Below are 26,063 nucleotides of genomic sequence, written 5' to 3'. Positions count from 1 at the left end.
AATTCCTCTGTGTCTTGCCCTTCAGTCAATTCAAAACCTCCCTTTCTAAATTTGAGTGTATCTTGAAAGAATTTACCAAATTAGGTGAAATAAGCAGAGTACACTAATGTTCGTGAGGGCCTACACTGGTCAACTAGAATTACCCACTTGCTATGAATTAGAAGCTTTGTAAAGGTACAAAGCACAGATAATTCTGTGAACATCTGTGACTATGCAGTTAACTCCCTGAATCCCAGGAGAAGGCTGGGACAACAGACAGCACATCTGAGAGCTTATGCTGCGGTGATGGGTTCGACTCTATGCAAGTGTTAAAGCTCTGGTTCACCACTCACCCCATCCCCCTCAACACCACAGCCCCCGAAAACACCTCGTAAAAGCTTGCCAGCAGATGGCCGTGAACTAGGGGCTGTCATTTGCTGCAGGATCACATATTCAGGCACTGAGCTAACCCTGTCCCAATTAGCATCTGCTTTAGGTCAGGTTCCTTAGAAGCAGAGCCTGAGACAGGGGTTTGGGTACAGGAGAAAGGAGTTGAAGGCAGCAGATGGGGTGGGGAAGGAGCCAAGCAGAGGTCTCAGCTGGAATCTGGCTTTAACGTGATCCCAGGGGAAGCCCTGGCGTGTGAACTGTAGCACAGAGTGCAAGGCCAACGGGGGGTGGGGAGTGGTGGGGGTGGTGGCTGGCCTTTGTACCCCCATCCAGTCATTCGCAGACTGTGAGCTGGAGGGAAGAGGCATGGAGTGGCTGTTTGGCCAAGGACAAGGCTCTAGAGAAGGAACAGCTGTGAGCCGTTAGCAGCCAACACTCAGCAGCTGGGGGAAAGGGGAGTACCAACAGCATCTTCAGCATCTTTGTGCTTCAGGCCTAGAAAACAGCCCAAATATCCCCCCATGTGAGATAGCCACTTGACTGGGTGGGGGTGGGGAGAGAACCTGACACCAACAGTGCCAGCCACTCAGAGCTGGTTAACCCACCCAGCACACGCCTGCCCACACACCTTTGTTACATTCTGGGCCCATCCAGCCCTCCATGCAAGTTTTGTTGCCATTCTGGTCACAGGCATAGTGTCCAAAGAAGTCATCTCTGGGTCGGCAGAACTTGTTGCAGCCAAAGCCATAGTAATAGTCATCACAGGTGACACGGATCTGATACTCAAAGTGGGCAACCCCTGTGTTCTGCTTCAGTGTCTGCCACTGCCTGCTGGGGTTGATCATGCCTGAGTGAGAGGCCTTTTCAATAATGCTGTCGGGCTCTAGAGACAAAACAAAAAAAGAAAAAAAAAAAAAGTATTGATTTGTATTAACATTTGCACCAGAAGCTTCTCCCCTGACCATTTTGCCTATTTTTAACAATGAAAACAAACGCACATAGTACAAAATTCAAACACTACAAACAGGCAGAAAAGTGAAAAGTCTGTCCCCCTCCCCAGAGGCAGCCACCTTTACGTTTATTTACCCTTTTATTTTTTTTTAAAGGTTTTATTCATTCATGAGAGGCACAGAGAGGGAGAGAGAGGCAGAGACACAGGCAGAGGGAGAAGCAGGCTCCACGCGGGGAACCCGACGTGGGACTCGATCCCGGGTCTCCAGGATCAGGCCCTGGGCTGCAGGAGGTGCTAAACCGCTGAGCCACCGGGGGCTGCCCTATTTACCCTTTTAAACGGCTGTGTAGTATTTCCCTGTCTGGGAATACAGTGAAACGCGTTCACCTAGTTCCTGACATATGTGCACTTAGGCTATTTTGACCTTTTACCAGTGAGCAAAGCCATAACGAACATCCTTGAACCGACTGCCCATGTGCGTGGTTCTAGTGTAAGAGACCTCCTAGAAAGGGAAGCGCTGGGTCAGAGGACAGTGCACACAACCCACATCCATCGACAGACGACCACGAACAAAGGCCTGTCAGCCTGTCCTGCCACCCGCACAGGAAACTGGCTTTCCCGACGGCGATGCCAGCACAGTATAGGTTACCAAACTTTCTGATCTTTGCCTGATAGGTAAAGACGGATCTCTTACTTTAATTAGCATTTAATTAAGTGATGGTGAGCACCCTTCCACGTCGTTACAAAGCCATCTGCATCTGTTCCTGTGAACTGTAACCTGTTTCTCTCCTTTGCCAAGTGCTCTAGTGCGTTGCTGGCCACACCAATTTGCAAAAGCCTTTTACATATTAGAGAAAGCACCTTATTCCAGGTAAAGGTTAGCAATCCTCCTCTTCTGGTTTTAGTTTTGGGTCTTGCTCTAGAAAGACTTGGTCTACTTCTAAACTCCTCCCTGGAAGCCAAGGGTAGAGTTTTAGGTCTTTAAAAATTTATAAACTTTGCCACCTTTTCAGCTGGCACTTGTACCACGAACTTGATGTGCTTCACCTTTCACCTTTGCCCAGAAGGCAGAGGGGAAAGTAACACACCCCAGTTTAGGGACAGGTAGACTAGGGGTTTTTCAGAGCCAAGTCATGCTCTTTAAAAGGTGCCTATTGAAAATGAACACGCCCAGAGCTCAAGCAGCCAGCTCTCACTCGAGAGGAGTAAGAAGTGGTCCCTGCCCTGAGGTCACTTATAATCTAGTCAGAGAAGAGACAGGTTCAAAAATAAATCCAACCGCCAGGTGCCAGGAGTCCAGGGGAGGGACGGGAAAGGGAAACAAGGCAGTAAGTCAGCACCACAGCCTGATGTGGTGTTTGTTTTCTTAAACCTGCCAGCACCAAGCCTTCACTGCCTTGTCAAGGGCAAGGCCACCTTCGGGAGACTGTGTTAGGACCTACTCACAATGTCTGTGATTCTTACCCACCCACACCCCTGTTTTTCTAGGACCAGCGCCTGTGCTCATCTACAAGATTATGCAAAGCCAACAAGTGACCAGGGGAGGAGGAGCTCCTGAGGGGCTCCATCCACACGAGTTCCAGCTTCGCCCCAGCATTCACCCTCTGGGTTTAACTGTCGTGTGGGCAGGACAAGCGTCGAACAAGCCCACATACCTGTAGACTTACACCCCAGCACAAACAGAACCACCTGCAGATAACGCTTTACTAACATGAAGTCTTACAAATAACACAGGTCAAGGAATGACAAAAATGTCCCTCCATTAACTGTGTGTTTGCTCCGTGATTCAATTAAAAACTGTAGCGAGCTATTACCATGTGATTATGAGATCTTAATACGGGAATTATTTAAACACACGGCTCAAAGGCCTCCAGCATCTCTTGGGCAGGTAACAACAAACAGTTCAGACAAGAGTCTAGGGTAATCCTAAAGACACAGGCTGACAGGTCATTTTCAACAGTTCAGTTGGCTTTCCACCTAGGTCTAGAAAATGTGAAAACTATTATTCTGGAATCCTCACCATGGCTAACAGATCCATAGAACCAGCCTCACACCTGTGTGGCAGGTTCCTCCCAGCAGCTGGAGGTGGTGGGGGGGGGGGGGGGGGGGAGTCATGGGTGCAGGACAGACTTTCTGGTATCTGGTTGTAGACATCAACTCTGCTACCCGCTTCTTCCAAGCTGCCGCCACCTGAATTGCACGTCCTCTCATCTTGGGGCATAGAGGTGTATCCAGGGGGTATTTCACCTGGGGGTCCAGCTCTATGACCGGAAGAGGATGTTAGCAGACCCTCCTGTGATCTTCAGCTATGTGAAGATGGAGCACGTAGCCCCCACAACAGCCTCGCAGGCCAAGGCAGAGGTAATAAGGCGAGTCTGAGCATAACCTTGAGGCCACGCCAACCCACAAACCTAGGACAGGAGCTTAGTCAAGGTGCCTAAGCTAGAAGGAAAACCTGGACTAACACTTATTTGATCTACTGAGCACTGCCATAAACTGAAACCGTTTGCACTGGGGGAGAAAAGAAAAATGTGGGTCTTATATAGTTCTGAAAGAGAAGAGAAATGGTCTCAAGAGGACTAATGCCAGGAGGGCCAGGCTTTAGGCAACAGTCTAACACTCAAACAGCACCTGGGCTTCGTCGGGGCCAATCTCTCTACAGAGCCTAGGTGAGAAGGAATCCTCTGTCCTAAAACTCAGGGTTCTGCCTCTCATATGAAACCAGAATTTTGGCAACTTGTTTGGCCCCCAAAGAGCAGCCAACTCCATCTGGGTTGCTACACATCCTTAGGCTTTGCCCTCATGGAGTACTGCCTCATGGGAGGGACAGAGGGTAAAGAGTAATAAGCAAAACATTCCAGGCAGTGCAAACAGCATGTGCAAGGGCCCTGCGGCAGGACAGAAGGTGATGATGCATTTGAGGACAGAATGGGGACTGGTGGAACAGGATGAGGATTTGGATATGGTAGAAGACAATGCAGCACGTAGGATGGAGTTAGGAGCTAGCAAGGAAACAAAACAGCTGTACAAGGCCTTTGGGGCCACACACAGAGCTGTCCCAAGAGCAACAGGAAGCCACCAAGTGGCTCTTAGTGAAGAGGACAATCAAATCGAATCAAGATGCAAACCAGAAACAGAGGATATTGTAGGTCAATCATTTTAAATGAAAAAAAGGGAAAGGCTCTGGAAAGACCAGGATGGCAAGAGGATGGAAAAAGCACTGGTGGTGGACCAGAGTAGATATGGATGGGCCAATTCAACCACTACCATAGGGGTTCAGGTGTTAGCAGATGGTGACTTGGACCAGCAGGGGACATGTGGGAGGTGGCAGGATTCCAGTGAGGCATTAGAGATAAGATTTTCAGAACCTTAAGGTGGATTAGATATGGATGGGAAGAGAAAGGGAAGTACTACAGGGTGTCTTCCAGATTTCTGGCTCATGGTACTAGGTGTTGAAATGCTGGTGCCAGTCATCCATGAAGGGCCCTAGGCAGGATCTAATTTGGAGAGAGAAGATGCCAAATATGGTTCTGAACGTGAATTCAAGATCCCTTGGAAGTGCTGTAAAGAGAGAGGCTGAATAAACAAGTGTATAAACCACTTCCTCCTCTTTGGGCTCACACGGTGAGATTCAGCGACCTGCAGTAGGCATTTCAGGGCTTTGTGGCAACTCCGGTCTTCAAGAGTAGAGGTCTGAAAGCTCTTTCTCCCTACCTCAAGTCTTCCTTGTGCCCTTCTGGGGATTTCTTTACCCCCTCCTCAGTGAGGAGGGGCCTCAGAACCCCAAAACAGGGCTACTCGGAAATGGAAACAACCGCAGGCAGCTCTGGATGGTCAACAGCTTCCCAGGGGCGCAGCTAGCTGACCTGTGGGGTGACGGAAGGCCCAAGAAGGGCCCTACAGACACTAACTGTGCTGCACACCCTAACAGGTGTCCTGAACCAGCTCCTGCCATGAGTCAGAATCAATCTCGAGGATCTTCACTCTACCAGATTGTTTTAACATCTAACAGGGAAGGGAAGAAGATCACATCTGCACCAGAATATCGGAAGTGTCTAACTGCCCCCTCCCCATCTTCCCAAAGCTTAGTTACCATGGTAACCAGTTCACAGTGACACAACTCTCACACAATCCCCAATGTTTGTGGCCCATGAGGGAGGAGAACGAAAAGGTGTCTAATGACCCTGACAGGCATGGGCCACAACTGAGGCTGGTTACCACCCTCCTCTGCCACCACACCACAGCAGGACGGGGTGGCCCTCAGAGTGTCCACAGATCTGGGCTTCGGATATCAGAGCAAGAGGAGTGACCCAAATTGACTGGAACCTTCAACACTACAGGGCTTAGCAGTAATTATGCGGCCCCGGGCGGAGGGTAGGGAGGTGGGGGGCTGGAGGGCAGAGCCGATGAGCCAGACACAGCCCAAAGTAGCCTTCCTCACAAGTGCCAAGCCCTCACCACGTCCACTCTGGGCATTCAGCATCCTCAGACGTGCTTAAAAGAAAATGGCATGGTGAGGAGATGAGGGGAGATGTTATCAGTAGCCAAAACCAGAAAGGGTCAGTGAGGTACGGAAGAAGGGAGGAGACATTCAGAGGGTGGAGGGCAAAGACAGAGTTGGATCACCCTCCCCCTATGCAGACTAAGGGATTTCAGCATGAATCAAGTTTTCCCAGGACAACCTTCCAGATCTTGCTAGCAAAAAAGGAAGTGCAGAGTTTCAGCGAGGGAGGGAAAACATTTTTAAGTTAAAGAGCAAAGACTACACCATAGAAGCCAGGCTGCTGCCATTTCCAGACACAATCCCTGTGACTTCCCCACCTCGCACCTCTGAAAAGCAACCTGCCCCTGAAACCGTCATCTTTCAGAAGGGGACAGGCAGCTGCGGTGCCTGTGAGGCTCTGGGATTCCACTTCAATGAAAGGTCTGTCATGCACAGTGTGGGAAAGAAACCCTGAGCCGCTAGAGGCTCACCTGCCCACCGAGTGAAATTCAAGGTCTTCAGATTTAGAGCTCAGCGCCACCTTTGCAGGCTTTATCTTTCTGATGAGAGATTAAACGCTCAACTTAAAGTTTAAATGGACTTTTAAAAAGTCACTACTTTGATCCTTTAGCAGTCTGCACAGTTTTAAAGTTGTAAAACCGGGATGCCTGGGTGGCTCAGCGGTTCTGCCTTCAGCTCAGGGCATGATCCCGGGATCTGGGATCGAGTCCCACATCGGGCTCCTGCATGCAGCCTGCTTCTCCCTCTGCCTATGTCTCTGCCTCTCTCTCTCTCTCATAAATAAATAAAATCTTTAAAAAAAAAATAAAGTTGTAAAACCATTAAGATCTCTATCCCAAAGATAATCTAGGTCTCATATTCAGGGACTGAGGTAACTGGGAATCTGTCCTGGCCACTTAATGTTCCAAGTGGACACATTCTAGGGGAAGTTATGGAAGAGACTCCAGGGAGTTCACCCTGGGGATGGTGGGGTGGGCACAGGATGGGGGCAGACAGCAGGGAGTGTAGGACAAGCCCTCTGCAGCACTCGGGAGACAGATCCAGCCCAACACTACTGTGCCCCAAGCACCGCACTTCCAGAAAGGCACACCTGGAGTAAAGCCCGTTGCTGTGATACTTACGGAGAGTGTCATTACTGGAATCCCACGCTTCCACCAGCAAAGTGTAGGACCTCTGCAACAGAGAAAAACCACCACTTAGTATTCAGAAATAAGAGTCAGCTCCCACATGTCACACTTGCTCGCGCTCCCTCACATACTCCACCGAACAGAACCATAAAACCAAAATGAAAACTCTTGTTTGCTGTGGAGCAGAGATCCCCCAACGCCCCTCCTTGGTACCCATCCCCAGGTTGACTCCTTCCGCCTGGCAGGGGCCCACCACGATTGGTCACTGTCAGCTGTGCAAGCTGCCCAAAGTCATCATCAGGAAGTACCACCTCCCTATATGTGAACACAGTACAGTTTTCCAAAACTTTCCAGACCTTAACTCTAGTGCATGAGAAACACACACAAAGAATTTCTTCTAAGCTAACCTAACCAGGTATTTGCATGGGGGCGGGGGGAGGGCATCCAGTGAGGAGGGCTGAGTATTGCTAAGGTTACACTTTGGGCCCTGGTGGGGCAGCCCCTGGGGAGGCCCCCTTTCCTTTCCAGAACCCCTTTGAAAGCCCTGTCTGTGAGACCATCTCGGCTCCCACAAGTATCAGGTGACTCTAGGAAGCAGGAGGGGGGGGGTAGGTGCAAAGAGACCAGGACAAAGGCGGCGACCTAACTTGGGGTGCTTGGGGGCCAGACTCTGGGGGTGAAAGCACAAAAAGGGAGAAACCACCACACCCCCACGGGTTATAGCTATTGATGGACTTATCTGTCAATAAGATCTAACATTCCAGGAATAATCAGAGTCCACTAACTAAACAAATTCCCTGGACACTGGCAGGATGCCAGCTATTATACTGAAGGCACCTTTTTATCTTCCAGGCTTATCTCAGAATTCCACACCCCCCCCCCCCAAATCCAAGCCATTAGCAAATTCCCGCTTTTACTCAAATCTTCACTTGTAATTTAGAATGAGGTCAGTCTCACAAAACACCACAGTTTAAATAAACCTGCTATCTTGGCGCTGGAGAAATATATCTGAGGGGGGTGGGGAGAAAAGGCCCATGAGGCCTTCCTCTGTATCCCTGCATGGTCACTGTCAGATACCAACGCACTGGACACAGTGGCGCACGGAGCTCAAAGAGCACCGTGTGGCCAGAAGCACAGTCACCAAGAAGAGGCAGACCTACAAGGTGAAGGCAAACATGGAGCAAAAGAAAGAAAAAAGGAGCTTCATTCATAACTCCAGGCAAGCTTATGGCTCGCACAGAGACACAGCATGTTGTCTCTGAATATAAAAATATCTTGTGATAGACCCTGCCTTGGAATTCAGCCGAAATATGTTTCATACTCAAAGCAGAGTAGGATTCCATTTCGTTCACTGATAACTGTGGGAAAATGCTCAGAAAAGCAAGCAAAACCAGGCAAGCCAGGGCACATACCCAGCCCTCTCCTGTTTGGTGGCCATGGGTCCCAATTCATTGTTGTCATCGTTAATATTTTATTAGTAAAAGTTACACCTTGTTTACAGCCACTAAATTTCCCGGGACTTAACAACAAATTACAGGACTCTTCCCTGAGAGCAGCAAGAAATTACATTTCTCTACTGATTGGAGGTGAGAACCAAGTCCAAATGAGGCCCGATGTGGGGCTGATTCTGTATAATTAAGCCCATCGCTGGCTGGCCATGTCGAGACCACGTTCTATACATTCCCGTATTGTAATTAATCCTCTGATTAAATGCATTGATACCCGCGGTTCTGACAGACTTGCACAAGCACTAAACATGTAATATCCACAAACCCCACAGGAGGAGAAGGCGTGCCTGGACTGAGCTGGCATGACAGTATTAACTCTGCTTGATGCTCAAAGAAGGTGGCATCCCTCAGTTCTTGCAAAAGAACCAGGAAGAGCAAGCTGTGTACCAGGTTCATCTCCACCATTGCCGGGAAGACCTCAGGAGGTGCTGACCGACACTGCCCAACCTCGAGGGAAAAGAGCGACCCGGCAGCACTGAGCTCGGGGCGCCAAGTGTCCTAATCTTCCGTGAACTGCCTTCTCAGAGACGGACACGGGGTGAGGGCTGGGGCTACAGTGCTGACAACAAGGCCTTGTCAAAAAAAATAAATAAAAGAAATAAAAAGCCCTGGATCGTCTCTGTCCCTGGTTTCTGAGAAGTGCTGATGGTTCTGGGCCTCACCTCCTGGGGCAGGAGGATTCCTCCCACCCAGCCTTCAGAAGAAAGGATTCCCTCCAAGGCCCCTATTAGGAGGCCCTCTTCCCTCCCACTCCATCCCCACACTATAGATCAACAATCAAGATAATTTGGTAATGATTATTAGTTGCTAGGAACTTTAATTTTTCCCAGGCCCACGCTTGACCTCTGTACATCCCAGAATATATATCCATACTCGGAGGTCCAGACCGCACACTTTGTGTCATCATGTTAGGCCAGTATCAGGCCAAGAATTGGACGCAATCTGCTCTGATCACGTCACCCCCAATTTGTCACTGCCAATCTGTCCCCCAGCGGAGGCCAAGTCCCTGGGCACCCTCTTAAGGGCTTGGAAAGGGGGTGCCAGGCCAGATGATGGGCAAGTGTCCAACTTAACAAGTTCATACAAAAATACCACCCACGAGAAACAGAACCAGCAAATACCTGGATCTTTCTTGGCCTCAGACTACAAAAGTAAGACTAGAAGAAGAGTCACCTTGCTTTTTTTTTTTTTTTTTTTCTTTTCTTAAATCTCTCCCAGAATGAGAGCCTGGGGGCAGAGCAGGAGGGATGGGTAGATGGGAAGCTACTTCAGTGTGGGTTTGTGCCTCCCTTCCCACCTCCAGGCCCAGGGAAATCTGGCCACAGCAGCTGGTCCCCATTCCCAGGCAGCAGGAAAGAAGAATGGCCAGCTCTCAGAGTGACCTCTGGGGAGGAGGGTCCGGCCTCCAAACCCCAAGGCCCCCGGGGGCGCCCGGGGCCTCCCAGCACCCGGGGCACGGAGGCTGCGGGCGACTCCACGGTGGTTGCCTTGGCACCACGCAGAGTGGTAAGCACTTAATTGCCACATTAAGAAGGGGGATGTAAGAAACAAAGGTAATTGTGTTGGCAGCTGGGAGCTTCCTTTTCCTGGCAACAGTGGCGGCCAAACCAAGCCCGAGAAGAGGCTGCTTCCATTCCTGCCAAGCTGACGGACGCAACAAACCGCCGTCCGAGCGGCACGCGTGCGGCGTCCAAAACCCCAGGCCGCTGCGACGGGGCGGCCGAGGAGCACAGACCCCGGGATGCCCGACGTGCCCGGGGGGCCACTGTGCCAGGCGGTCGGCCCGGGGTTTGCCTGGGGCCCTGTGCTCTGCTGACTCAACTGGCGCTTCCTGTCGCGGGCCCTGTATTAGCAGTATTTTTGGAGAGGCGGCATTATTCTCTGTAATCCTCATTTCAGTCAATTCGGCCACACTATTGTCCTGCCTGCGTCTGGGTGGCCACGGTATAAAATATTCCAGTCACAAACATATTAAAGGCTTCAGCGATCGCATGTGTGGGCACACGCACGCTCGCACGAACAATTCACGTGTCACCAGGTCGTGGCCAGGGGAGGCCTGAAGAAAGGACAAGTGCCCCACAGCATCCGAGCTGACATGACTTCGGCCGTGGACTGCAATTTAGTCTGCAGGGCTTGACATTTCAATAGAGTCCGATCTGGTTACAAAGGGTGATTTTCTCATGAAAGCCCACCTCAAAGACTCACCAAGTGGGCCCCAAAGCTCATATCCAGAATGGAGACTCTCAATGAGATGCCCCCACCGCCTTTCCCATCATTACCCTTACCTGTTTGAAAAGCATCCCACTGATAATTAAATGCACCAGTTACAAAAGGGTGGCGAGGTTAATAGATAGAATACCGAGAAGCCAGCCAAGCACAACCGTCCGGTTCACACAGAGCAAGCCTGAACAAGAAGCCTTTCTACTTATTTACCAAAAGTGTAGAAAAACTGGGCTTAGCTGGTGGAGGACTCTGAATGTTTGACTATTTATGTACCACTTTAGCCACTGGGAGCCACATCGCAGAATTTCTTCCCTGAACATGCACTGCACCAGTGACAAACGTCACCGCAGGGCAGTCCACGCAGTGACCAGAAACCAGCAAGGAAATCACCACACGGCCGGCCACCCAGCACCACGAGCCAAGATAAAGGTAGAACACTTCTGAATGCAGAACCCGGTTCTACCTCTGCCACCGTTCTAGGAAACCCAAGAGTCATCACTTCTCATGCATCCTAATACATCTTCCTGAAGTTGAAAAGTGGATTATGTTTATTTTATTTTTTTAAGTGTATTTAAAAGCTCGAGCCATGTGCCACTTCTCTCAGAAGGAACACACTTATAGAAGTTTACCAAGGGGGAACTCTTGGGAATATTTGCCTTAAGGACTACCATGCTAACTGTGTGCACATCCAGAGAGGACGCATTCCTACATGGCAAGCCTGACACTGGAACCAAGTTCTGGGCCTTTAGAATGGACTGGTGGCTGCTATGAATCCAGCCAAGACCTCTGCTTGCTTTCCTGTTTTCAGATCAGGAACATGAAGACTCCTTTGTTGCCTTGGCTGCATGTTTTTCAGGAACAACATTTTTCATCCATGCGAAACTTTCCACATGCCTTCTACCAAGGGACCCCTTCCTGCTCCTTGATGTAAAGGTTGTAGGCAGTATTCAGATCATTGGTTTTCAGGGAAGTGACATGCCTGTTTAAGTGGCTGCCACTCCTCCTTACCCCTACTGCCTCGATGCCAAAAGCTTCACCGTTGTCTACAAATGTCTGAAGTCGCTGAAGAATTATGGGTGTGGAGTTGGTGGGTTGCAAACTCATGTAAGTACTGGAGGTTTAAGTTGCTAAGAAACAAGACAAGGAGGAAGAAAACACAGAGGTTTACACCTTGAGGAGAAGAAAAAATTAGAAACCAAGTAATCTGAACAGGGATTTCATGTGGGGAGCAGCCATCCTACAGACACTTAGCACCAAGTAAGCACAGGTCCCCTTTCCCCCCAAGCCTGGTTTTGCAACGCAGATGTGTCATTTCATCACTTTCATTTGACACAGGGGTCTGAGAACAGAAGAGGTTTTCTCCACATGAGAAAAGGCCTGTGCTCAAAGCACTTGAACTCCTGTGTGCGGTTGTCTGCATGCATGATGACCACATGGGCTGTACATACTGGCTGCAGAAAGGAGCCAGTTCAGAGGAGAACCCCATCCATGTGTCCACACCGCACCTAACAGAAGCACAGGGACCCAGAAACACAGCAGAGGGCATAAAGGCAAGGACATATCAATTATATTCTGTGATGAACCTAGTGGCATCGGATTTCCTCAAACCCCCCCCTCCCCGCCCCCGCAGTTGCTCAATCAGGCCCTAAGTGTGAAAGGGGCCAAAGCTGGCATCCCTCTGTAATCTCTGACACTTCATTGGATTTTCCTGAAAAAAAAAAAAAAAAAAAAATCAGCTGCTCCCAGCAAGCCTTTTATCACTGTCAATGGCCTTTAAATAGGACGCCAAAAGACCTGATAGTCAACTACCTCCACCCCACCCCAAGTTTCTCTAGATTCATTTCACTGCAGGGTCCGCAAAGCATCAGTTCAGGAACTGGGGTCCTGGAGTTCCTAAAAAGCTTTGGGGGCTTGGTAGTGGTAACTGCATGAATGGATTTTCAATAAGCAGGTACTATGGGGAGTTAGCACTAATTCTGAGAGGTACAACTTAACCATTTCAATGATTTACAAATGGTTATTCTCAAATCACTTCCCTCAATTACCTTCCATAACATATGTTCTTATCACTGGGTGCGTCTGATTGGAGGGTCATCAATCAGGCCAGTTACTTCCAGTTAAGACCCTGTGAACAGCCCTGGTTTGGGGATTAGAAGCCACCAATGAGAACCACAAGCCTGGAACAGGGGCAGCAGACAACCAGTGGCACATTGATCAGATACAATCCAACAGGCAGACCCACCTCTACAGAGCTCCCCACAGGGACACTGGAATGTGGACTAGATTTCAAATGTGACCACTCATTTCCTCTTCTTCCTCTCTATAACACGAACAGTTGGTTTGACTACAGTCATAATTCCAAACAAAAGACATGAATTACACCACCTTCTAAACTGACCTTCTACCGTGCCCTCTGAACCACAGCTCTTCCACTGTCAGCACATTTGGGAAGACCCATGCTAAGGGTAATTGTGACTGCTTAAGGGCCAGGGCCTCCAATGGAAGTCCCAAGTGGTTTGATTAAAAAAAAAAAGAAAAAAAAATTGTATCACCTTCCATCTTGAATTCTGTACCAAGTTCAGTTATTACCTATTTAAGAAAGTCAGTCTTAAATAGACGTGCTTATTAATATTTTATTGCCAAACTGAATGAGACTGTTCTATGTTCTTCAATACCTAAATGCTTTCACTTCAGGTTAACATTCACCCTGGAATCATTCTTTAAAAGTTACAGACTGTGGTGTTTCTCTAACCACACTCGGAAAATAAACTAAAACAATACACCTAAACTTCACTTTCTCTTGGGAAGCAAAGCTTATGTTTCACAGCAGGTCTTTTAGGGGGGGCAGGGTGGAGACTCATTTATGAGTGATACATGCATTTGGCCCAACTTCAAAAGAACTACACTCTGTGTAGCCCCAGCAGTCTCCCTATTCTAGAAAAGCCGAGAGTCTATTTCATGGTTGGTGACCCGTGGGCCCTGAAACCACAGAAGAGCACCAGCAAATCAATCGTCTCCCTGCCCCACACACCGCTTCTGCTCATTCCCCATTTGACATTTGGCAGAGTCCTAGATAGGGACAGACACACCTTCTGGGTCACTTTTCCGGGGCCAGTCTGGTGAGCAAGGCTCCCTGTTCTCATCCAAGCCATCCTCTGACCCTACTCTCCAAAGTGAGCCTCAGCCAGGCCTGCAGCTTTTCCACATCACTAATAAGATTCCTTTTATGGTCTTGTGAAAAGCAAGGGGCTCCGGACTGATCCTCAGGAGGGTGGAACCACCTGCAGGCCCCTTCCCCCCTAAACTCTAAACACAAGTTCAAGGGCGGGCAGTATTCACAGTGAACTTGGGCACGGGCAGATTACAAAGTGGCCAGCCTCTTTAAAGTTCTCCCTAGTAGGGGATTAACAAACAAGATAAACAGTCTTTGTAAAATTGAAATCTCACAACAGACGCAGCCCTCCATTCTCAGAACTCTACATACCATGGGTTTTTATAAGTCCCTTTTAATGGCATGTTTCCGATAACTGTCTTATCTCACCCATGGCAGAGGGCACTTTATAACGCCAGCTCCAGTCAATGTGCGGCTTGAGAGCCACCCCAAGATACACACACACACACACACACACACTCACAATCACACGTGCCCCCCCCCCACGCCCACACCGAGGCACTCTCCCCCCTCCCTCTCCTCCCGGCCCTGCGAATCACAGCCCCAGCCCGCGGATAGGAGGCAGCAGAGCGCACCCCATCAGAGCACGTGGCGGAGAGTATTCCCCCGGGCACGGAGCTTCCCCCTCCCCCCCTCACCGCCCACCCTCGCCGCACAGGCCGGGCCAAGCCCCAGTCCTGGCGATGAGCCACGCCTCCTGGACGGCAGGAGCGGAGCAGAGGGCACCAGCGTTTTCCCCTTTCCTCCGCTTCTGCAATCACACACATCTTCCTTCTACCCAGTTTGGGATGTTGCAAGGGCCTGGTTGCAGGGCGGGCCAGCCGGGCCCGGGGCCTCGAGCGGCGCCCGGGGCAGGGGTCCGAGCCCTGGCACTTTCTCCGCAGCCGCCTCCAGCGGGCCGCCCCCTCCAGGCCTTGACACGCCCCCGGAGGCTAGCGGGGGCCGGAGCCCGCCGGACGAGGGCGCACCCCCGCCCTTCCCGGGGAAGTTTGCAAACACAGCTGGTTCCAGAGCCCGGGAACCGCTGGAAGTGAGGCCACAAGGGCTACACCGCGCGGGGGCGAGGGCAGGAAGGGGCCGGCAGGGGGCGGAGGCTCTCGGGCTCCCGGCTCCAGCCTCGGCCCAGAGTCAACCCCCACCCACCTCCCAGGCGGCGGCCGCCCCCGCACCCTCCCGTCCAGCCCGGAGCGCGTCCCCGCACGCCCCAAAGTCTCCCGGGCAGCGGCGGGAAACTGGCTCCCCCACGCCCTCCAGGAAGGGCACACCCGCCCTCGCGGCAGCTCACGAGAAAGGGGGGAGTGACCATTTGGACGGCTTCGAAGGCCAGAACTGCGCGTCGCCTTCCACGGCGCATCAGGTTCAATTCGTTAAGCAAAGAGAGATCGTCCATAAAGACGCCCAGCTCGGGGGGGGCGGGGGGGGGAGGGTCACTCTGGGGCCTTCTAGATGCAGGTTTAATAAGCCCGCCTCCCTGGGAGCTTTGCCCCGCGAGCCCCCGCGAGCCCCCGCGGGCTCCCCACTGCCGCGCGCTAGGCAAGAGGCCGCGGAGACCGTAACCGGAGTCGCAGCCGCCTCACGCCGCACCCGGCAAGGCTTTGCCAGCCGGCGCGCAGGCTCCAGCCCAGACCCGCCGTCCCTCTGGCGAGGCCGCGGGGCTCCGCCGGCGCGGGCTGGGACCCCGGCGGGCCGCCCTCCCCGCGTGGCGCACTCACCGGCCAGGCGAAACTGAAAGGCAGCACGATGCGGTTGCGTTCGCTGCCACGGCCGGCCTTGAGATTGAAGGTGTTGCCCCCGAGGACTGGCGTGGAGCCCGACCCGAAGCTACAGGGCCCCCCGGCCGTGACGCGGAACTGGTACTCCTTGAGGCACACTTTGAAGTACGTGTCACACTCGTCGTGAGAGCACTTGCGGTCCCCCGGGCTCCGGACGCCGCCGCAGCAGTGCCCGTTCTGCAGCTCCCCGTTCACGTTCTGCATGGACAGGATCTCCAGCTCGAACTGGCCCGAGGCGCCGCACACCTGCCGGCGAGGGGGGAGGGAGGTCAGCGCGGGGGAGAGGGGTTTGCTCCGAGGGTGGAAGCCGCGACTCCCTCCCCGCCCGCCCCGACGGGCCCCCGGCGCCGAGTGAAAAGGATTTTGCAAAACTGGGTGCAAGGACTCAACGTGATTCCCGAGCACAAAATGCACGAGTGCCGGAGAAATCCGACGAGTGCTCCCGGGGGCGAGGAGCGGAGAGAACACAGCCCCCGGCCCCGCCCGGAGGGTGGAGGGGACACGTAGGAGGTCCGGGACTTCCCGGCCCAGGTGCGGCCCCTCGGGCGCGGGGGACCCAGCCGGGGAGCGGGGCGCCCGGGGGCTCCCGCGCCCGCTCGAGGCGCTCAGCCGCAGGCGTCCAGGGAGCTGCGAGGGAAAGGAGAGGGCGGGCCGGGAGGGAGGCCCGGCAGGCTCCTACCTTGGCTCGCAGGGCGCAGAGCAGGGCGAGCAGGAGGCTCAGGGGGCGCCCGGGCCGGTCGCGCGTCCGTGGGGACCGCATCGCTGCGCCGCGCGCCGCGGGCACTCGGGACGCCGCTGCCGCGGCTGCTGCTGCTCTCGCTGGTGCTCCGGCCGGTGCTGCCGCCGGTGCTGCCGTCGCCGCTGCCCCTGCGGCCGCCGCGTCCCGGCTCTAATATACTCCGCCGATTGGAGCATGCACGACTGGAAAACAACACCACTTTTCAAAAGCCCTTTCAAGAGCGGCGCGTTCCAGAAGGCAAAGGGCCCGGCCTCCTTTTATTATTCTGATCGCTTCTTTGAGGCGCTCCCCCTCCTCTTCCACCTCCCGGCTTTCTTTCCTTCTCTCGCGCTCCCCTTCTTTTATTATTATGATTATGTGCAGCCTTTTATTCCCTTTCAGATCAGCTGCTTAGAAAGAAGAGAGGGAGGGGAGGGAGGAAAAAAAAAAAAAAAAAAAACCCGAGCCCAGTGCGCGGGCCGGCCGCAGGTAACACAATGACGCGTGCCCGCTCGGCTCTCGGAGAGGGACTCGGAGAGCCCGTCTGGGAGCCGCGGCCCGGGCCTGGCCACCTCTACCCAGCGCGCCGGACGGGCGCATGCGCGCCTATTAATATTCATGAGGGGGCGTGCCGGGCGAGGACACGCCCCCTCCCCCTGGTTGCTGGGGAGGGGGCGATCCGGGAGGAACTTGGAAGGGGCCGGGGGCTCCGGGGCCCGCGGGACGGCGTAGGCGTCGGCGTCCCGGGGCCCAGCGCGGACCCCGCGTCCGGGAGCTCCGGGCCGGGCGGGAAGGCGCGCGGGAAGGCGGGCAGGGTGCGGCGAGGACCTCGCCAGGGTCCGTTGCTCAGGGACGCGCGGCCCTGTAGATGCCAGGAGTCCCCTCGGGCTCCTCGGGCTCCTCGGGCTCCTCGGGCCGGCAGGTCTCGGCCCCAGGTGTAGGCGCCGCGGCGCTGCCGGAGCGGTCGGAGCGGGGCAGCTTCCGCCTTCCGAGCCGCCTGCGTCAGCTGCGCCTCTCGCCCCTGGAGGAGGGCCTGCCCGCCGGGAGCCCGGCCGGCTTCCCGCGAGCGAGCGAGCGAGCCCCCAGAGCGCGCTGCTGGCGGCGGCTGCAGGGGCGGGGGCGGCGGCGGCAGGGGCAGGGGCAGGGGCGGCGAGGCTGGCGCGCTTGCAGCCGTCGGCTCGCCCGGCGGAGGCGACCTGGGCAGGCGCTGCTGGGAACTTTGAAGGACTTTCCCGGAGCCAGTCTTGCGGCCGATTCGAGGGGAAGCCTCGGCCGCGCCCCACCCCCTCCCGGCTCCGAGTCGGCCAAGTCTCGGGCGACGGTTCCCAGCTTCTTTCCCAAACCGTGGCAGGGCGGAGGCCGGGCGCGGGCGGCGGGCGCACCGGGGTCTGCTCAGGCTCGGGGAGGGGCCGGGCGAGATGCTGACGGCCTGGAGCCCGCGCCGTGCTGCTCCCGCTGCCCAGGCCGCAGTGCCGGGATCGCACCTGTAGGCGGCCTCCGAGCAGCTCTCTGGGTGGCAAGAGACCGGCCTGGAAGGGACCGCGCGCCGCCGTCGCCCGCCGCACCTCTTGGCTTTCCGGGGTGGCAGTGGAGACCGCGGCCGCCTTCCACCTTGAGGCGGGCCTCGCAGTTAACGGCGACACTCCCGGGCATAGCCAAGGTCGAAGGAAACCTGCGGGCTGGCCGGACCCTCTGCCAACCCCTCTCGCAGCACACCTGAGGCTGCGTTTGAGGAGACTTCTTTAGTTCCGCTGAAATAAAGGAGACAGAGCTTTGGCCCTTATAATGGGTAGGTCCTGCGGGAATAGTGAGCCCCCTGGGACTATCGGGCATGATGGGCAGCAATGGGTCAAGGGAAAATAATTTGCAATATACTGAGTTATGAGTGCAGAAAAGGTTGGGTAAATCGCGGTTATTTCCCGCATTTAATGGGTGGCTCAGATGGACAACATTTTCGGTGCTAGATCTCATCACGCCGGGGAATGAGGCAGCCAACTGAGCTCTTTACATTGGTTCCAAGTCACCAAGGGTGGTTTAGCAATCTTGGCGTTTTAACAGCCCAGGAAATACTCTTAAGAAAGGTAACTTCTCAGTGTGTAATGTGCCCCATCTTGATCATTGGTGAGATAATCCAGATTTTGGAAGGGACCTATCCAAGAGCGGAACACATCCGCAGCTAGCATAGGCAGTAGCAACCTGAGCATTTTCACGTGCCCCGGTCCATCCAATTATCCTAAATGCAAGGCATCCAGTTGTCAACTGTAGTTGCATCTAGACAGACTTTTCTCACCAAAGTTTTCAAACCATATATATCCTCTACCTCCTGTCTATCTCCTTCTCCCTTGTACTCCCAAATGTCCATCGGGGTGCTAAGTAATGGTCTAAAAGCAAAATGCTTGTGGTGCAGGGGAAGACAGACAATTCATGGAGGCTGATGAGGTCTTAAATTACACACTCCTTGGAGTTCCCCATGTCTGAACCTGTTTTAATTCTGTGCCCCGTGGCTCGTCCCCCACACACTGCTCAGGAAGGAGGCTGAGCCCTTTAGTTGAAGAGTTTAGATCCAGCCACCTGGACTACACCTGAAAGGGCCACCTGAGATTTCAGGTGCCTCCAGGTAGTAATCCGGTGGGCATGTAAGCTGGGGTCAGTTCCAGGCCACAGTTGAGTTTAGCCCCCATGGCTCTTTTTTCTTAAGGAAGAGAACAAAGATTTTTTTTTGCAGGGGGGGGGAGGTGTTTGAAACCATCTGATTATTAGTGACTTCACTATTCCTGTTAGGGTTAAACACAAAATTCTCTTGCCAAAGAGCACAGCGTCCCTCACCCTTCCTGAACTTGGGAACCCACTTTTAGAGAAGACAGTTGTGGGCTAGAGTGGATTCTTTCTAAAATTTTCACTTGGGACTCTTCCAACTAATTGGTACTCCCCCAAAAAGCCGGTCACGTTTACCGCAACAGACGTTAAATGGAAGCTCTGGTCTCCACTTCCTTGCAGGCAGCTCTTAGTCTCTTTCTCTAGAGAATGGGGAACTACTGCGGAAAGAACTCAAGCACACAGATTCCCCCTTGGCCAAGTCACATCCTGCCTTTGGATATAGCAAATGAACATTCCAGAGATAACGTTTCTATGGAAAGGGCCATGTTTAGCCATCACACCTACACCTGTGCAAAGGGGAGAAGTTTGTGGTCAGTTACCGTCTGGACGGTCTAATGTGTTCAAACCATAACCATCCTTAGGTATTTTTAATTTTAAACATGTATTTATTAGAGAGAGAGAGCAGGGGGAGGGGCAGAATGAGAAAGAGAGAGAATCTCAAGCAGACCTACCACTGAGCACAGAGCCCCATGTGGGGCCCCATCTCACAACTCTGAGATCACGCATGACCTGAGCCAAAATCAAGAATCAGATGATCAACCAACTGAGCCACCAAGGCACCCCACTTTCCTTAGTTTTAAAAAGATGCCTTATTTCACTTATTCCACAGAACTTGCCCTATTGTACTGACTCATCAACAAACAGCAGTCCTGAACACCTCCTCACCAAAGGCTTAATAAGAGACATTTAAGCTATAACAACTGTATGTAAATACATTTGGTCAACTTAAATGCCTCAGCACTGTGATAAAAATCAGCAAATCAATATTTATTGAGAACTACACCTAGCAACATGGATGATCTCAAAATATGTCCTACTAATGAAAAGAAGCCTGACACAGAAGACTACATACTGTATGAAACTGTTTCTATAGAGAGTTCTAGGGCAGGCAAAACTAATTTGTGGTAAAATGTCGACGGAAGGATGGAGATGAAGTGGGATGGTCTTGAGTCTTCTTCCAGAAGAGGGATAATGTTCTGTATCGTGATAAGCGTTTGTGTTACACAGGTGTGTGCATTTGTCAAAATACATCAGTGCACTTAAGACTGGTGCATCTCGTGTGTTCAAAAGAAACAAAATTGTGATACTCAACCTAATTATATGGGTGCTGAAGTATATAGAGGGAAGTGAAATGATATTTGCAGCTTGGAAATGCATTTTTAAAATGAGATTATAGATGGAGAGAGGATGGCTGGCTGGATATATGCTGAAGCAAAATAGTGAAGGGTTAATTAATGATAGGATCTATGTGACACCTGGGTGGCTCAGTGGTTGAGCATCTGCCTTCAGCTCAGGTTGTGAACCTGGGGTCCTGGGATCAAATTCCACACCAGGCTCCCTATAGGGAGCCTGCTTCTCCCTCTGCCTATGTCTCTGCCTTTCTCTGTGTGTCTCATGAATAAATAAATAAAATATTTTAAAAAATTAATGATAGGATCTAGATGGAGACATGCTGGTGTTCACATAAAATTCTTTCAAATTTCTCTGCCTGAAATTTTTCACCGCAGGATGTTCGGGAAAATAGTCATCGATATGCCAGGTACTCTGTAGGGTGCCAAGAGTATAGTATGCAACACAAAAGCATTGGACTTAAACATTAGAGAGTGAAGGGCATTCCTGTAAGGGATGATGATAGTGGAGATTGTAGTAGCAAAAGGAAGGTACTTATTTTCCCCCCTTCCTTGTCTCCTTAATACCTTTCTTCTTTCCAATAAATAAGAGAGGAAGGTCCAAATATAAAAAGCCACATAAACAATCTTTTAATATATTCCCTTTTTGTTTGCACATTGCAGAGAAGTTAAGGCAAATTCACGAGCCCTCCTCCATAGAAAAGCAGATGGGATATCTTTCTGTTCCTTTGCAGCAGAACCAAGGGATGCTTCAGTGTCCTATGAGCTCTTCTTTCTTTCTACCACCTTACCGCCTCAGAAAATGTAAGCCCCTGTAAATTCTGCCCAGCAGGCTCTCCAAGGAAACATAGCATCTGAAAATACAATCACCTTCATGGGTTATTCTCATGCTTCCACATCACAAGAAGTTCTGAGCAAAACAAACCTATGGGCAGCAAATAAGACGTTAAAAATTCAGGATAAAGTTATTGCTCCCACAGCAACCATAACCAGGCCACAGGTTTATACATTTAAGCATAGAGTGAGTAGATCCAGGCATCTTTTTTTTTTTTCAAAGCTTCATCTTACATACACAAGAGAGATGAATTAATTTTCTTTGGAAACAAGAACTATGAATTTCTGGCCTTATTAACAGTAATTATGTATGAGCTTTCATTTAAAACATTGTTTTGGTTTGCCCATGAGCTCAGGTATTATAATATTGCCTGTCCTGCCCCAATGCTGTCTCACAGACATTAGGTGGAAAGCTATCAGGACAGAGTTATGTGTCCACGGCCCCTTTAACAAGCCAATCATTGAAATTCACAAAAAATCCAAGATGCAGAATCCAGGAACCGTGGAACTGATTTCCTCATTTTACTCCTTAAATTAAAACCAACGATTCTGTATGACTTGTCATAGTTTTATATAGTTTTATAATTTCATAGTTTACTGGGGAAAAAGAGTTCTACTTGTAAAATGTACCCTCTTCTACAGCTAAGAGCCTTTTTGAAAATGAAAAAATCTTGGGTGTAAATTGCTGTTAAATTGGCCTACTCAAAACAATTATAAATGATTCACTCGCCCTCCTTTTTGTGGTGATGATGTAGTGAGTTTTCTATTCTGTGAATGACACCTGAACAACTTGACCCATAGATATTCTGGGATAGCATTTAAAAAAACAAAAGGCAGAAAACCAAATTGCTCCATTTGTACAGTTGACTGATCTAAATGCAACTAACAATTTTCTGTAATTGCAAAGTGTGACTGAGCTCTTACAAACCTTTTTATCTCCTAAAAGGCTCTGGAAATTATACTCTCAGAAGCAGGTAGCATGTGGAAACTACCAAAATACAATTCGCTCTGTGAGCACCTTTTCATCTTGTTTGCATTCAGCTTTTGCAAATACGAACAAACCCAAATCTACCTCCAGATCTAAAAAAAAGATTTGTAAGAAAGTAGTTGTTGGAACTTGGGAAAAGGAAAGCTAAATATATTTAGTTATCTGAGAAAATTTCAAAACATACATAAATGTGAGAGTCAAAGGAAGGTGATTACACCTGCCAATGGCATGAAAGCCACGGGCTTTCCAATCACAGTATTTCATGTTTGGGTTAATGGTTCTCAATAAATTACAAGACTATGTCTGTGTTTGACACTTTTGTTCTCAAGCCAATGGTGCCTTTCCTGATGCCCTCCTCTAAATTAGAAGTTATGAAGAACATGAAAAGTGGGTGTTTGCAATCCTTAGGTTTTTCATTTGGAATGTAAATAGTTGTTTTTATTATTGTCTTTATGCCAAGAGTGCTCAAGGATGGCTAAAGAAGCATTCACTTGGGCACAGAAATATGGCACAAGTACTACCTATAAACTTCTAGATCCTTAGATATTAGTCATAACATACACAGATTTTTATAAGCATCATTTAAAAATGATTTCAGAACATGCCAAAGATTCTTTTCTCTTTTGGAAATAAACTTAAGGCATAGAAAACTTAAAATGACTGTAAAGGAGAAAGTTTCGTTTCCAAAAGATGGCTATTGCATCTATGGAAGTGGTAATATTTTTTTCAAAGGCAGGTAACAACTAGAGAAGTCAATTTTACATTTTCTTAGAATAGTTTGGCAGTAATTCATGTGAAGAGGACTGGGGGTTTTAATAGACCACATGTGTAATATGCCTTAATGGTGCAACACACCTACTAAAAATACTAAGGCCACATTCTGAGGCTGCATTACTAGAAATGTAGATTAGCAGTCAAGGAAAAATCATAGCTCTAGCATATTCTACACTAGCCTTAACACAACTGAGGTGTTTTGACCAGGTCTGGGCACCATTGTTTTTAAAATTGGGGTAAATCGAGATAACAAAAAATTTGCCATCTTAACCATTTTTAAGTGTACAGTTCAATAAAAGTATATTCATGGTGTTGTGAAACCGATCTCCAGAACTTTTTCGTCTTCCCAAACTGAAACTCTGTACCCATTAAACAACTCTCCATTCCTTCCTTCCCCCAACCCCTGGCAATCATCATTCATCATCCTGCTTTCTATGAATTTGACTACTCTAGCTACCTCACATAAGTAGAATCATACAGCATGCCTTTTTTCTTTTTTTAAGATTTATTTATTTGGTGAGAGGGAGGGGACGCAGACTAGGTTGAAGAGGGGCAGAAGGAGAGAGAATCTGCTGAGCACAGAGCCTGATGCGGGGCTCCATCCCAGGACCCTGAGATCATGACCGGAGCTGAAATCAAGAGTCAGATGCTTAACTGACTGAGCCACCCAGGAACCCCAGCAATTATCTTTTTGTGACCGTCATTTCATTTAGCATAGTGTCCTCAGTGTTCATATCATAGCATGTGTTAGAATCTCCTTCCTTTGTAAGACTAAATAATATTCCATTGTATGTACACACCACATTTTGCTTCTCCATCCGCTGGTGGACACTTGGGCTGTTTCCATCCTTTGACTATTGTGAACAATTTCGCTGTGAACGTGGATCTACAAAGATCTCTTCAAGACCCTGCTTTCAATTATTTTGGATACATGCTGAGCACTGTTTTTAAGAACCATATTGACAGCTGGGCCATGCTTAGAAGAAGATTTGCATTTTGGATCTTTCAGCCCAGCAATTGGAGGACTTGGGAGCGTCTATTTGGAGGAGCGTGGACAGGAGGCATAGCAGCTGTCTGCAGTACTGGAAAGTCTGACGTGGGTAGGAGCCGAATTGAAATGCTGCAAGCAGCAGACAAGGCTCAGTGGGTGGAGGTTACCAGAAAGTTGATTTTGACTCAGCAGAAAGACAAGCTTTGTTTTCATAAGAGCTATTCCTTAATGTCATAGGCTGCCTTGGGGATCGTGAGTCCCTGCCAGTGAAGGTAATCAAACAGAGCCTGCTGGGACCATAGGACAGGGGCAGCAGACAGGGAGATTCCCCATCCTGGGTGGGAGCCTGAACCAGGTGATTTCCTAGGAGCCTCATCTCTATGAGGCCATGCCAGGACTAATGAGTAGTATGGCGATTCAGGTCTACACTGCAGAGAGAATCTAGGAGTATAAATAAAAAAAAAAAAAAATCTAGGAGTCAATTTTCAACCAATGTGATGTTGATGCCACTGACTGAGGATTAGCAGAGCCTGGGGTGCGGGAGTGAGAACGGCATGGACGCATCTGCTTTCTGAACTGACTTCTCCAGTATCAATCACACACATATTTACCAAATGGTTATGGCAAATCAGTTAAGCCTAAATGTCGCGGAGCTGATCATCATGCCCCTGGCTCCTTATTATCCTGTCCCTTGCCATTTTGATGAGAGGACCAGCAGTGTTGGCATCACCGGGGAGCTTGATAGAAATTTGGATTCTCAGCTTGCCCCAGACCTTGTGAATTAGAATCTGCAATTTCACAGGATCCCCAGACAATTCATATACACGATAAGGTTTAATCTACGTCTAATATAGAAACAATCTGTATGTAGTTAGGCAGAAGCTATCAAATGTTCTTTCCAGGAATGGTTGCAATACTGTATCACTGGGGAGGAGTGTTGTTCCATCACCGGCTCAGTGTCATAATGGGAATTCCTCACAGTTATTTATCCAAGTATATGTTTATATACATATACTTTTTAAAAAAGATTTAATTACATATTTGAAAGAGAGAGAAAGTGAGCACAAGCTGGGGGAGGAAGGGGGCAGAGGGAGAAGCTAGCTCCCTACTGACTGGGGAGCCCAACGTGGGGCTCAATTGCAGGACCCCTGGATCTTGACCTGGGCCCAAGGCAGACTAAGCCTCCCGAGCGCCTCTATACTGGCATATTCTTAAAAGAAAATCAGGAGGCTTTCAGGTAAAATATGCATGTAAATAAATATCAGGACCAAGGAAAATAGAGCTAAAAGAAGACCAAGATCAGGGAGGAAAAATAATAAACGGAGACAAGCAGGTTGAGCATTAACTATTTGAGTTGAGAATTGGATGCTGAGCTCACTGACAGCCAAGCTGACCAAGAAAACAGTTATAAGATTAACTTTACTCATGCACCCACAAGCTAGTCCCTCAGGTGAAGCAAAGCTTTTCTTGGCGTTTTGTTATGAAAAATATCCACATATGCGTGGGTATATTGTTACAGATATTTGGAGGCCTGGGCCTTATATATATGGAATGCTGAGAAATACAACTATTTTCTGAGAACGATGTATACTGGAAATTTGAGGGCATGACACCAAAGTGCTGCTCAGGGAAAGCAGGGTGGGGTGGGGATGGGGGTAAGGGAAGAATACATCTTTCTGAAATTTTGCTTAATCCAAACATGATTCCTAACTAGTATGGTGGCTTTGGTTTTGTTTTTTAAAAAATACTGCTTAGCAACTATTTATCGAGTCACTGAGTAAATTCTCATGTGTAAGAAATGATTACAGATGAATTCCTAACAATTTAACTGTTCATATTCTAAAAACATTCACAAATTGCCCTGTCGAAAGATCAACCCAAGATGGGCCTTTTTAGCACAGCTTTTCTGAGCTAACTAATCTTCCAGTTTACATGGTCGTGATTATGCGGGGTGGTAACACAGTAAGGTTTCCCCCCCACAATTATGTAAATTGCCCTCTTATATAGATGTGTAGATTTAATGAAACTCAGTAGTTTTTTCTGGGAAGTAAAGCTATTGGGTTATAAGCCCTCTCTCTATTTCTTCCTTTCTTCCTTTATTTCTTTTTCTTTTCTTTCCCTTTC

The 26,063-nt window shown here is 50.0% G+C and overlaps 1 protein-coding gene across 1 annotated transcript in view; it reads right to left on the bottom strand.

The window, feature by feature from the left end:
• Positions 1-16,932, bottom strand: part of JAG1 (jagged canonical Notch ligand 1) — a 35,901-nt gene extending 18,969 nt beyond the window's left edge. The window contains exons 1-4 of the mRNA XM_025469303.3: positions 16,307-16,932; positions 15,568-15,873; positions 6,947-6,998; positions 998-1,252 (exon numbers count right to left, since the gene is read on the bottom strand). Of these exons, the coding sequence (XP_025325088.1) occupies positions 998-1,252; positions 6,947-6,998; positions 15,568-15,873; positions 16,307-16,387 (694 nt within the window). The 5' untranslated portion in view covers positions 16,388-16,932. The remainder of the gene's footprint in view (positions 1-997; positions 1,253-6,946; positions 6,999-15,567; positions 15,874-16,306) is intronic.
• Positions 16,933-26,063: the final 9,131 nt, after the last annotated feature.

This window comes from Canis lupus, chromosome 24 (assembly GCF_003254725.2).
Source record: "Canis lupus dingo isolate Sandy chromosome 24, ASM325472v2, whole genome shotgun sequence".
NCBI lineage: Eukaryota > Metazoa > Chordata > Mammalia > Carnivora > Canidae > Canis > Canis lupus.
The sequence above is the reverse complement of the archived record's forward strand: the minus strand, read 5'-3'. Positions and strand labels throughout refer to the sequence as shown.